General features: G+C 45.6%; 1 protein-coding gene and 1 pseudogene across 1 annotated transcript; one reads left to right on the forward strand and one right to left on the reverse strand.

The window, feature by feature from the left end:
* The first annotated feature begins 5,217 nt into the window (after nt 1–5,217).
* Nucleotides 5,218–5,944, forward strand: LOC137764597 (UBX domain-containing protein 2B-like; annotated as a pseudogene).
* Nucleotides 5,945–11,494: 5,550 nt separating this feature from the next.
* On the reverse strand, nt 11,495–14,067 carry INHA (inhibin subunit alpha). The gene is made up of 2 exons (XM_068543768.1): nt 13,806–14,067; nt 11,495–12,442 (listed from the first exon to the last, which is right to left on the reverse strand). The coding sequence occupies exons 1-2, from the start codon at nt 14,065–14,067 to the stop codon at nt 11,610–11,612; spliced, it is 1,095 nt and encodes a 364-aa protein (XP_068399869.1). The 3' UTR covers nt 11,495–11,609.
* Nucleotides 14,068–14,498: the final 431 nt, after the last annotated feature.

Below are 14,498 nucleotides of genomic sequence, written 5' to 3' on the forward strand. Positions count from 1 at the left end.
CATCTATATATGAGGAAAACCGGAGAACTTTAAGGACGTTAGAAATGACCTAAGTAATTGAAAGATAACATGTTCCTGATGAGAAGATTCAGTATTATAATGATGTCAATTTAATGCAGTTTCCATCACAATTTCAATGGGAAGATTTTGGAACTTGACAAGTTGATTCTTAAATTCCTCTGGAAGACCAAACATATGAGCACTGCCAAGAAACTTTGAGGGGAAAAAAGAATAAGAGGCACTTAGAGGGGACTTGCCCTACCAGATAACAAAATGTCCTATAAAGCCACAGTAACCAAAGCAGCACGATACTGACAAAGAGATAGACAAATATTGACAGAAACAACCAAGATTACATGGGGATTTTTTTTTTTACTATCCATGATAAAATTGATTTTAATGGTATAAAAAAAAAGTGAGTTGTTCAATAATTTTGGGACAACTAGCTGTCCATGTGAAAATAACTAAGTTCCTTCCCTTACACCACACACATTAAATTCCAGGAGGATTAAAGAGCTAAACATTATTTTAAAAATTAAATGTAAGGACTCTTTAAAGTTCGAATTTCAAATTCACCTCTTAAAGAATTATCTTTATTAAAAAGGCATGCAATGCCATTTCAAAAAAAAATTGTCCTTAGAAAGTAATATAATATACAGGGCTTGCTACTGCATAATTTCATATTACCATGAATGAAATTATGTTCCTCAAAGAAATGCCATGACATCATGCTCTTAATTTACAAACACTCTTCTGGGTTTTATTCCGCAGGAATAACACTCCACCTAAAATCAGAAATGTGCATCAGGTTTCAGCCCCATGTTATTGTGTGAGGAGGAAAGTGAGTTGTAAGCGGTAGCTTTCCTACCACCCCTAAGTTCCCTGGGGTAGCATCTGCAAAATGCTTGTTACCAAAGGGGTAAGGGAAGGTGTGCTGGTTATAACTTAGGCAGCAGGAATGGAGAGAGGGAAAGAGAGGGTATCTTCATACAAGAATGACAAAATCAGCTTCCAGAGAATACAAACTTCAGCATCCTGGTCCAAAGCTTGCTTGTTTCTGCTGCCTTGGAGCATGCAATCCCCTGGACGGTTGCCCATGGGGGAACAGAAGTTCATCTTTAGGACATGAGCCATTGTCTCCGATCTGGACCTCACCACTCTGGCACTACAGACTCCTGCAGCAGATCGGATAACCGAAACCTAAGGATTCCTCCATAATGAAAATTTCACACTTGAAATTGCATTGTGGGTAGGGAGGGTGAAATTGGATGATTTCTTTGTTTCCTCAACTAGGTATCTTCATGGATCGGGAAGGCAGCAGGGGAGGGGGACACAATGGAAGGGAATGAAGAGGTGCGTATATTACCTCCAAAAATAGATTTTGGTAAAAGAGTTTGCACTACTTTGTCTGTGTGCCTGGCCCCCTCATCCCCAGGACTGAGTGGTCAGAGGCAGTTCTTTCTATGTTAGTAACCACATACCATGTCTCTTGGCTCTGCTGCCAGACTGAGCCACAAAAGACTGGTCCAGGCATTGACCAAGTCACCAAAATCAAACATATGGGACAAATAAGCAGTACTGGAGGAGATCTGGCATGAGAACTCTGCTTTGGACCGTGACCAAGCATCCTGACTGGTTCCAGGAGAGACTGAATGTGAGGCACACAGAGGGAAATCTGGAGAGGCAGAAGCCAAGTTCAATGCGAAATCAGAGAAGCCAGAGCCTGAGAATGGCTGGCTGAAAAGCCACAAAATAACAATATTTCAGTGACCCAACAGCAGCTATGGTCACCCAGCCCAAGAGGAATTTGCAGTTCTGCACAAAATACATTGAGGGATTCCCTGAGTGGCTTTATAGAAAACCTGAGGTCACCTGAGAGTGCCTTTAATTCTTTTCATTATCTAGCCTGGAAACCCATGGAATCATCTGAGAAGGGGGTTAAGAAGGGCTATTATAAAGATCGGCCTTGTGCTTAATTCAGAACACAGAAAAGAAAAGATGAGATGAAAACTACATTCCCCATTCAAGCTGGTGGGAAAACAGCAAAAGCCTGACTGGAAATGTGAGTGGAGGCAGCTATGGAGAAGAGAAGAAAGCAGGCAGAATCTCGGAGAGGAAGAAAAAGTCACTGTTTCAGGCATAACCCAGGGAAGGCCTGTTGGTAAAGTCAGGTACTTATGTGCCAAGTGTCTTCCATCTCAATTCTGCCTACACGCAGGGCTGAAGAGATGAGAGAAATGGTCCACAGCAAGGGAAGAAGCTGCAAATGGAATAGCAATAAAACCTGCTAAGTGAAAACAAGAGACAAGTGAGATCAGAGGGATTAGAGTCTCCAGGACCAGGGGAAGGGGAAAGGCAGAGCCTGCTTTGGAATCTCAGAGCCTCTGTAGAACCTCAAATTCAGAGCAGTCTTTCATTCTTTCATTCGTTCAACCAATATTTACTGAGCACTGACTATGTGCAAGATCCGGTGCTGGGTTCCAGGTAAATACCGGCGACAACAGTATGGCTCTTGTTCTCAAGAGCTGGCAGTGTGGTGGAAGAGAGACTCCAGTAATCACATCTCAGCATTGTATTCGCTTCCTATTGCCGCTGTAACAAATTACACCAAACAGTTGCTTGAAACAACACATATTTATTATCTTATAGTTCTGAAGATCAGAAGTCCAAAATGGGCTAAGTCTCACTGGGCTAAAAATTAAGGTGTCAGCGGGGCTTTGTTAGTTTCAGGAGGCTCCAGGGTAGAATCTGTTTTCTTGCCTTTTCCAGCTTCAAGAGGCTGCCTGCTTCCCTGGCTCATGGCCCCTTCCATCTTCACAGCTGGCAGTGACTGATTGAGTCTTTCTCACATCACATCACCCTGACACTGACTCTGCCACCATCTTCCGCATTTAAGGACCCTTGTGATTACACTGGGCCCACCTGGATAATCCGAGGTAATCATCCTATTCTCAGGTCAGTTGATTAACAACTTTAATTCATCCACAATCTCACTTCTCCCTTGCCATATAACATAACATTTTTTTTTAATAAAGACTCTTTATTTTAATACAAGCCCAATACAATTATTTATTTATTTTTATTTTTGGCTGTGTTGGGTCTTCGTTTCTGTGCGAGGGCTTTCTCTAGTTGCGGCGAGCGGGGGCCACTCTTCATCGCGGTATGCGGGCCTCTCACTATCGCGGCCTCTCTTGTTGCAGAGCACAGGCTCCAGATGCGCAGGCTCAGTAGCTGTGGCTCACGGGCCAGTTGCTCCGCGGCATGTGGGATCTTCCCAGACCAGGGCTCGAACCCGGGTCCCATGCATTGGCAGGCAGACTCTCAACCACTGTGCCACCAGGGAAGCCCTAACATAATATTTTTAACTAAATAAATTTGACATATAACATTGTGTAAATTTAGAGTGTAGGTATAACATTTGCCCAGATTCTGGAGATTAGGACATAGACATCTTTGGGGGAAGGGGCCATTATGCTGTCTATCACAAACGTGATGCATGTTATGGTAGAGACAGTGCTATGGGAGATGGTTCCTGTCCAAAACTGCAAACTGAATACATGCTGCAGCCTCTACCTCCCATCCCAAATGGTTAGAAATAACAGAAAACATATAAAAATAAGTAAATAAATTCATAATCATCCTGGACAACAAGGAGAGCCCTTGGTGGGCCAGAAATCATGAGGAATCCCTGAAAGAAGGATGGCAGGTGCAAATTGGTCAGAGAAGAAAACCACAGCTCAAAATGTGCATAGCAGTAGACTGCCATAGGAGTTGAAAACAGCCCCAAGAGCACTCCGTGCCCAGAGAGGGCGGATCCTGAGAGGTCCCGGGCTCAGGAGCCATCAACAGCACACTGATTTTTCAGCATGCCACAGCATGTCAGCCATTCCACACACACTCCCCCTTCTTGTCTCCTGGGGCCAAGAAATTCCAGCAGGATTGTCTGTCTTCAGGTAGGAGCAGTGGATATAAGACCATTAGATGGAGAGAAAGGACAGTGTTCCTGGTGACTGGTGACACATAGGAGGTAAAGGGAGCAGCCATTTGCAGAAGATGAGCTGCCAAAACACCCTACCTCGCAACATATCCCCCAACAGCCAACAGTAACTGACAGGATTTTGACGTACACCATGACATTACTCATACCTCTTTTGCTAAGGAGGGTACAAACAATCAGACTGGAATCTGCGGTAAAGGGTGAGCTTCCAACCAATAATTACCAAACATTGGGAGAAAGTCAACATCTTAAAAGAGATATCAATGCATAGAGGAGCTTTCATGCAGTGAAATAGATCACAGAGCATGACCAAGACTTTAGAATAATTGTAGCATTCCTGGGTGGAAAAGGATATCACACTGATTTTTTTAAATCAACTGAAAAATTGAACATGATTCTGAAGCAACAAAATCCTCAAAAGAATGATCAGAATAAGCACAGCTAAAGGGTACATGTGTGACCCGGAGGACTGAGTAAATATGTTTTTCTATCACATAGCCCAACACCAAATATGCAAAGTATTTTATTTTTTTAAAAGCTAAGATACACAGAGGATCGATCTAACACTTTCAATATCAGCTAATAATAAAGTTCTGAAGAAGAAAATAGAAAGAATATGAGAGGAAGTTATACTCAAATAAAGAACGAAATATCCTAGAATTGAAGAAAAACATGAATCTTCAGTTTGAAAGGGCCCACCAAATGCCAGTTAGGATCCCTTTTTCAAACTAACATGAGATCTAGTGTGATGCAATTTCAGATGCCATGGTAAGGAGGAAATCTTGAAAACTTCCAATGAGGGGAAAAAAAAAAAAAAGATGAACTACAAAGGTATGAGAATCATATTAATGTTAAGTCTCATTGAAAAACAGGATACAAGAAGCAAAGGGAGAGAATTTTTCAAAATTCAGAGGAAAAATAACTTTGACTCTAGAATTACATACACAGCCCAACCATCATTCGAGTGCAAAAATAAAAGGACTTTTTCTGTAGTGGGGGACTCAGAAAGTTTATCACCTACAGACTTGCTCTGAAATAAATAATAAAAGAGGATAGATCAGTACCAAGAAAAAGGAGCCCAAGAAAAAGAAGTGAGAGGCAAAAAGCAATGGTGAGCAAAGACTTTAGTAAATTTGTTCAAACTAAAGAGTAGGACAAAATGGGGGGGAGGGGATGGAGAGAAACATTAAAAGGATAAGAAGCCAGGGAGCTGGTGGAAAATGGCCAAGGCAGCACCTAGCCCGCAGAGTCGGGAGAGGAGGTCTTCAGGGCTGTGGCCCCCAAAAGCACAGGATTTGCAGAATTTAATAGGAATATGAAGAGCTTGCAAAAAAAAAAAAACTGAAAACAACCAAAGCGATGATGTATCAAGAAATAAATTGGCCTTAGCAGAATTATATGAAGCGAAATGCAAATCTTCCTAATCTGATAGACCTAAAGTTACAGTCTTTAAAAGCCCACAAATGCCACCCCAAATGTTTTCCCACTACTGGGGAGATGTTCATTTGTTTAAGGTGCTGACCACCACATCGTTCCATAGTAAGGTTCTATTCAAGTGAACATGGGTACAGTGGATTACATATAATTCGACCTTCTACTGGGCAAATTGTGAATGAACTTTTCAAAGAGGCGAGGGAACATGGGACTGTCCCTCTGAATTAAGCCTCAAGAGCTTCGGGTGATGACAAATCTAAGTCATCTACAGGTGGAGGATAGAGATTGGGTCAATCCTTTTGTAAGCGATCTGAATGCATCAGTGGAGAAAATCAGCTTCACGGTATCAGATTCTGCTTAAACTGTGAAGCAACAGTTTCAGTTTAGATGATGGAGAACTGAGACCTTACAACGAACCCAACAGATGCTCAGTTTCTTGAGTCTGTTAAGGGAAGGGTGACTCTCTTTGCATGTATACCTGAAATTCAGCAACTAATATTAGAAATCCTTTAAAGTGGCATTACTGCTGGCAGAAGATTGCAAAAGAAATTCCTCTGGCGCTTCTGCAACTGGTTCGGAATGGCCAAGTGAATTTGGATACGGAGGATCATCAAGATCAAGAATACATACAACCTAGAATAAGGTTCAAGGCTTTTAGTAGAGAAAGCAAAAACTTGGAAGCCTTACACCTGAAATAGTCAATACACCTTCCTCCCCAGAAGAGAAGTCAATACTTAATGCAGTTGTTCCTGTTGACGATTCCATGCCAATGACAAAAATTCCGATCAGGTTAGCCAATGAGAGTCATTTGATACATTGCACACAGGATCCTGGATGTTCCGGACTTTATTGTACAGTCCCATCCTGAATCTGCAACTCTTGACTTTATTCTTGGACTTCATTTCCAGAGAGCTCACTGATGAAAGCCTGAAACAGATATTCTTAAGAATATCCAAGCAGTAGCAGATCGGAAAGATGATGTGCCGTATTAATAAGAAACAGACTTCCAGCATAAAAACAATCAAATTATTTCTATTACTTTACAGATACATTTTGGTTTTATTCTTATTCTGTTTTCCAGCCTTAGTATAGATACATTTGGACTAGGAATAGATCTTGAGATAAATATGTTTTAGTTTTATGTTGATAACGTTTAAACATCCAGGCAAACCGGTTTGTTACATGCTCAGTGTTAATGTAACCACATTTGTTTGCAGGAAAAAAAAAACGAACAAAACCCCTTTTTGATAAATCATTTGGTAGAATTTGCATTAAAGTTTCTCGATGCTGCCTTGACCAACAGCCATTAAGAAACTTTTTTGTCAAATAAGTTTTTTTGATATATACTGAAAAGTATTTGTATTCTTATTTTGAACTAGTTTGATCATTCAATAATTATTTCTCCTATTAAGATTTTATGCATTTTTGACTTATTGATTTAGCTATATCACTAGTATCAAAAAATACAGCTTGGCATTGTTACCTATAGAGCTATGACCATCATAAACTAGAAACAAAAAGACATTAAGTTCAGCAATCCTTGGGAATATGTGTTAAACAGCACTTTAAAATCAAATGATTACAATCCCTTTCAGAGCCTGTCTTGATCACATTCATTTTTTCATTCAACACATTTTTCTAGGGGACACACTATGTTAACACTATTCTAACTGCTCAACCCAGAATATATTCTACTCCAAGACAAAACTAGTGTAGAAATTCAGGAATGTATTTTTTGTGAAACATACTGGATCTAAAGAATGACCAGCATAAATATTCTAAATTGTACTGAAGCCAAGTATTTCCTGGATGAGGCAGACTACATCAGGAATGATAGAAAAGGGTTTTCTTCTTCCCAGACACCACCTCATCTTTGGTCACTGTTTCTGGTTAGTTTTCTGTTACTGCCGTAACAGATCACTACAAATTTAGTGGCTTAAAAGAACACAGATTAATGATTTTACGATTATGTAGAAGTCTGGTATGGGTCTCGCTGGGCTAAAATCAAGGTGACGGCAGGACTGCATTCCTTTCAAGAGGCTCTGAGGGAGAATCATTTCCTTGCCTTTCCAGCTTCTAGAGGCTGCTTGTATTCCTTGGCTTTTGGCCTTCTTCCATCTTCAAAGCTAGCAACATTGCATCTCTGATTTGTCCCTATCATCACAACTCTCTGACAGCAGCCAGGAAAGATTCTCTGTCTTTAAGGGCTCATGGGATTAGATTGGGCTCACTGGATAATCCACAATTATCTCCCCCCACCTTAAGGTCTGTAGTAACCTTAATCACATCTGCAAAGTCCCCTTTGCCATGTAAAGTAACAAATCACAGGCTCTTTCTGGAGACTGCAGGAGAGAATCTGTTCTTTGCTTCTTCCAACCTGTAGAGGCTGCTGGCATCCCTTAGCTCATGACTGGATCACTCCAAGTCTGCAAGGATAGGTGTAGGGTCTATTGTAAAGGGCTGTTATACCACACAAAGCAGGTTGAACTTTGGGTAGACAAGTTTTTCAGTCACCTAAGGGACAAAATCACCAAAGAAGTTATCCTCTCGGCACCAGGTGTGACATGCACTGGAGAGGTATGGAGTGACTGCTTAGAGACTGGTTAAGGAGGCTGCTGAATTGCTCAATCAGGAATCGCCCTTTAGAATGTAAATTGGTGCAGCCACTATGGAAAACACTATGGAGGTTCCTTGAAAAACTAAAAATAGAGCTACCATATGATCCAGCAATTCCACTCCTGGGCATATATCCAGAAAAGACAAAAACTCTAATTCAAAAAGATGCACGTACCCAGTGTTCATAGCAGCACTATTTACAGTAGCCAAGACATGGGAACAACCCAAATGCCCATCAACAGGTGATTGGTTTAAGATGTAGTGTGTGTATATATATATACACATATATATGTGTGTGTATATATATATGAATATTATATATATAATGGAATATTAGTCATAAAAAAGGATGAAATATTGCCATTTGCAGCAACATGGATGATCCTAGAGAATATCATACTAAGTGAAGTAAGTCAGAGAAAGGCAAATATTATATGATATCACTTACATGTGGAATCTAAAAAGTAATACAAATTAATCTATATACAAAGCAGAAACAGACTCATAGACATAGAAAACAAACTTATGGTTACCAAAGGGGAAAGGGAGTGGGGGAGAGGGATAAATTAGGAGTATGGGATTAACAGATACAAATTGCCATACATAAATTAGATAAGCTACAGGGATTTACTGTATAACACAGGGAACTATATTCAATACCTTGTAATAACCTATAATGGAAAATAATCTGAAAAAATATGTATATAACTGAATCACTTTGCTGTACACCTGAAACTAACACAATATTATAAATCAATTATACTTCAATTAAAAAAAAAGAATTTCCAAAAAAAAAAAAAAAAAGAATTTCCCCTTAAATGGCAAAATAGTGTCTATGTAGAAAGAGAGAAAGGGCTTGATTTGAGAGATAATTAAGAGGAGGAACCAGCAGTACTTTTCTTTCAGCATCTATCCCACCTTTGTGTGGTAACTGCACTCTACTTTGGGGAAGCAGGTGATAACTTCACCTTGTGCTTTAGGCTCTGGACTCCAGGGGTAGGACACATGATCTAAGTCATTAACTTATTCTGTTCCCTCAGCCACCTTTCCTGGAGGAGCACATGACCCTAATCAGGACAGTCAGGCCACCAAGACCCAATCTGGGACTTCTATAAGCAGACTCCCTCCTGCTAGACCAAGTGGTGTGATGATGAGAGCCTGGAACTGCCCAGGCTGCCTTGGACCTGGGATGGAGCTCACTCAGGGGATGTAGAGCCTATAGCTGGATCCTGGTACAGTAGTGTCTTTTGACCCCAGAATCAAGCCATACCTTAGCCAGCTATGCTTGTGGACTTGTCACAAGCCAGTGATTTTTTTAATTCTATTTTTTTTTTTGGTCTAAGCCAGTTTGAGTTGAATTTTCTGTTCAATATTTCTCTGAATGAAGATTATTCAAAATGTCTCTAATGATTACCATTGGGAACAGGGAAAATCTCTGAAGTCTACTGCTTTTAGTCTCATGGCCAGGAGTGAAGACAGATTTTCTTAGCCACTGTTGGCCCCTCTTAGGGAGGGGTGGACATTTCTTCCTGACTTGCTAAGTTAGTGGAATCAAAGGCCTTAGAGACCCTGGAAGGGTGGCCCAGACCAGTGACTCCCAGACTTTAGGATTTCACAGATTTCAGCAGCAAAATTACAAAGAAAAATCTTAGGATCCAAACTAGAATTGCCAAGTTTTAATTTTGTTAAGTAAAAACTTAAAAACAAACAAACAAACAAAACCCCTACCGTCTACCATCACTATACTATCATAAAAGAAATAACATATTGACACACATACACACACAGGAAGGATAATTTTAGAATACAGGGCAGCCCTTTAAAAAGAATACCTTTGGCTTTGTGAAAGTTACTATGTGGCACTCATTTCTCTCACTCTGTGTCAGATATGTGAAAACACTTCCCTAGCAACACCCATCTGCTAACTGGCCTAGTAGAGAACCCTGTGGCCCTAGGTAGAGTGTCCCCAGCCCTCAGATGACATCCACATCCCTGGCACAGGGCAAGCCTGGACATCACAGGGTCCTAGACGGCCCCAGCAGGAAGAGGGAGCATCCTAAGCCTAGTAGGAGGATTGAAGATCCCAGGGACAAGCCTCGCTCAGTGCAGGGGGGACCAAGCAAGGGAAGCCAGACAGGGAGAGAGCGGTGCTTAGACGGCCTTGAGGAAAATCTCCCATTCCCACCACTGGCCCAGCCCAACCAGCCCTCTCCCCAGTCCCCCGCCTGAGTAGGGAGCCCAGGGGCCCTGAGCATAGCAGTTGCAATGCTGGGTGTCGATGAAGGTGCTGGGAGAGACCCAGGCCTGTGAACAGGCAGGTTCCCAACTCCCTAGCAGCAGCAGCAACTGAGACCGGGCCTCATGCAGTCGGAGTGGGCTGCCCTGAGGGCTCTGGTGCTGTAAGGAACAATAGCTCAGCTCAAGCAGGGAGAAGGCATTAGCCTAAGGTGACAGGATGGGATTCTCCCCCCTCCACACCCCTTCCTGGGGCAGGAACTTACCGGCCCACTCCACACCCCATCGATCTGGGGTAGTAGGAGGGAGTCTTGTGTTAGCATAACTACACGTTGCAGTTGTGCAGTCAACATCAGAAAGTGCTCTAGAGTTTCAATCTGAGGGACCTGAACATCCCCAACCCTCTCCCTACACACACACACACACACACACACACACACACACACACACACACACACACACACACACACACACACTTAAAGGGAGACTGGATGGAACCTACTGGCTGACAGCCCGGACCTAGGGCAGGGCAGGAGGATACTAAGACCAAGGGGAGAAGGAGGAGAGTGAAAAAGAAAGCAGGAAGGCCAGGGAAGCGGGGCCCAGTCAAGGTGGGGCAGAATGGACTGATAGGAGATGCAACGTGAAAAGAAAAGAAAAGGACTCTGCGCACTCTGGGCTCTCAGTGTGGGCACAAGTTCACACAAGAGCAAATGGTTTCTCTGCCTTTCCACCATCTGACATTAAGGGCTGAGTTAAGGGATTATATAAAGATACACAGGGCACATCTTTAAATCACCTGACCTTGAGCTAGGCATCCATCAGCTAGGGCAGAGTGTGGCAAGGAGGAGGCAGTTAGGCCACTTGGGCATAGGCACTATGAGGTGTGCACAGCAGGCCACCCAACCGACACATCAGGTCCGGCTTGTATGAGGGTCAGTTCTGGCTCCAGAGTGGCTGTCCTGAGCTGGGAAGCACCTTTTTGTCATCCCCAGGCATTGTAGCTTCCTACCAGATACACATCCAATTACAGCCGGTGAACCCCACATCTCTGAGGTCAAGTGAGGCTGAGTGACCTGAGATCCCACAATCCCATGCTCCCGGGGCCCAGACCTCGCCCCGACACGCACAACGTGTCAGAGAAGCCTAAGAATACAACCGAGTCATATGCACTATGCTGTTTATTGTCACGTTACATTACCCGTGGGACAGGGACGGGATAGGGAGGGGAGCCTCCAGGCAGAGAGGTGGAAGGAGCGGGGAGGTGGGAACCCTGCCCTTCCTCCAGGCTGGTAATGGTGGGGACTCGGCCACCAGCAGGACTCCCTTAGATGCAAGCACAGTGCTGCGTGAGCAGGTTGGGCACCGTCTCATACTTAAAAGAGTAACCTCCATCCGAGGTGGTGCGGACACGTAGGGGCCTCATGGTCCCTGGGAGAGCAGCGCAGCAGGGCTGGGCCCCTGGCATCAAAGACAGGGGCTGGACAGGGGTAGGGGGTGCCCCGGGGACTGGCAGGGACAGGTCCGGCGGGGTGGACAGCCCACAGCCCCCATGACAATAGTGGAAGATGAAACTGGGAGGGTGCACGATCCACCGTTCCCAGCCCAGCTCCTGGAAGGAGATGTTGAGGGCCGTTCTGTGGCAGTCGGCATGCGCGGCGGGTTCCTCCGGAGGCCTCTGCAGCAGGCGCAGCGCGGCGGGAGACCAAGGCCAGGGCAGCGGGGGCGTGGAGCGGCGGGCTCTCTCCCCTCCGCTGGGTGGCCTGGCCCGAGTGTGGGCCACCAGGAAGGGGGTGGCCTCGGGCCGCGCTGAGCAGGAACAGAGAGGACAGTGCAGGAGGAGCACCAGGACGGGATGGGTCAGCAGAGGGAAGGCAGAGGCGGCCAGGTGCAGCACAGCCCAGCGAGGGGGTGCCTGGCCCAGTGACATGGGCACAGCTGTGGGACCCCCGGATGACAGTGCCAGCAGGCCTAGCAGGGGCCCAGAGCTATTGGCGGCTGCTGTCTCCTGCCTGTCCAGTCCCGTGTGGAACCACAGCTGGGCCGACGTCACCTGGCGGCTGCGTGTGTGCTGCGATGGCCGGAACACATACGTGAAGAGGCCCTCCTCGGCCTCCTGGGCCAGCTCTCCGGCAGCTGGCTCGTCCCTGAGGCTGGCACCTGTAGGAGGCAGAGGGAAGGCAGAGAGCAGCCCTGACTGGCAGAACCCGGGACTCTCCTCCTCAGCAGGAGGTCTGTGGCTGCCACTCATGAGCTTGCCAAGCGCTCTACTGAGTGCTTTGCCAGATGCGGGACTCTCCTCAGTCTCGGGGGAACTGACAGAGGCTCCCCGTTTGTTATTTCATCATTAAAGGACTACAAAAATACCAGACATTGCCAACTTCTCTCTGAAGTGGTTTTACCAATTAATATTCCCATCAGCGATGTGTAAGAGGCCCTGCACTTTCTCCCCTCACCAACGCCTAGAATTGATAGTTATATTTAAATTTTTGTTCATCTGATACTATGAAATCGTACCTTGAATGCTGTGTACACAAGCACTCGTTATATTACTCTTTATGTCTTTTTACATGTCAGAAATATTGCATGAGAAAGTCTTTAAAATAATTCCGCCTTAAAAAGGCAGGTTAACACCAAGAAGAAGGAGGAGAAGGAGGACGGGGGAGGAGAAAGGATGTAACTCAGAATAAGGATGGTGCTTTCTAAGAAAATGCAGTTGGCATCCTTACCCTGACAGGTATATAGATGGCACCAAACAATCATGAACCAGCATGAGTTGAAGAACTGGCAACTGGGGCTGTACTGTTATGTGGGTTATCTCAATATAAACCTCACAATTGATCCATTTTGCAGATAAGAAAACTGAGGGTTAGAAAGATGAACTGTCATTTAACTACTAAGCAGCCAGGCTGGGATTCTGCCTGATCCCAAAGCCACACTCACTGTGCTGCACGGGGCCCGAAGAGCAGGGAGGCAAGGGATCCTCTCTGAGAGCAAAGTGGGCCAGATTACAAGAAAGTTTAGCCAGAGGAGGGCTTTACTCATTGAGTCAGTGCAACATGCGGAGATGAGGAGAGAACTCAAGAGAAGGTAGACTAGTTTCCCAACTAATCTTTCTCCTGCATCCCTGATACCTTCTCAAGTCTCAGCTACTTGGGGCTGAAGAAACAGTGTTTGGAGCAGGGAACAAAAGCAAAGATAGAAGGAAAGATGGCAGGAAGGGGCCCATGCCCAGATATCTGTCCCTAGAGACCCCTGGCCTCCCAGACGACTATCTCCCAAATGCCTCCTGTGAACCATGCACACTAGATACACCATCTCACTTAATCCTGAGAGGTAGGCATTATTGCCCTTTTTACAGATGAGGAGACAGAGGCTCAGGAAGGTCCAGTAACTGGTCCATTACTGCAAGGCCAGCTGAGTCGCAGGTCTGGGATTCAAACGCAGACCTGCCTGGCTCCCAAGCCCCTGCAGTACCACACTGTTTATCAAAGTCAAGGTGCCAGCTCCCCACCCTCGTTACCTGTAACCGGGAAAAGGATGGCCTGGGAGACATCCTCTTCCTCGGGCTCAGAGGCCCTGCGTGTGAAGCCCCTCACAGCATGTCTTCGGGGCAGACGCCTGACTCCAGGATTCCCACCTTCCCCAGTCACCGCGGGGGCTCCCAAGGCATCCAGGAACAAGGCCCTCACCTTGGCCAGGACAAGTTCCCGGTCCAGCTCCGGCCCATGGCAGCCATGCCCACCCCGTGGGGCCAGCAGCAAGAGGAGCAGCTGAGGCCACATAGCTCACCTGGCCCTGCCAATGGTGAACCCACACCCTGCCCCGTGCCCCTTCTGCCAGGGTCTGCCCAGGGCCTCCCCACTCTGCCCTCCCCATCCCACCACCTGCCCTCTTCTACCCTTCTCACCCCAGTCTTCCCCAGCCCTTCCCACGCCCCGCAGTCCAGTTGCCCCTGCCCATGGCATTGAGACCTCCTATCTCTGACGTAGATGTCTGTGGCCCTGAGCCTTATCTCCCACTCCCGCCAGGAATGTGGGGGAGGGGCTGGCGAGGGCTTTCACCCCAAGTGACCTGACCCACACGTACAATCCCTCACCGACACATACACACACACACACACACAAACAGTGAGTCACAACCCAGCACCCAGCGCAGAGGTGACACCAGGTGGGACAGGAGCCTGGAAGCTGGGGTCTGCCAGCTCCTAAAAGCG

The sequence above is a fragment of the Eschrichtius robustus genome, chromosome 5 (genome assembly GCF_028021215.1).
Source record: "Eschrichtius robustus isolate mEscRob2 chromosome 5, mEscRob2.pri, whole genome shotgun sequence".
Classification (NCBI taxonomy): Eukaryota; Metazoa; Chordata; class Mammalia; order Artiodactyla; family Eschrichtiidae; genus Eschrichtius; species Eschrichtius robustus.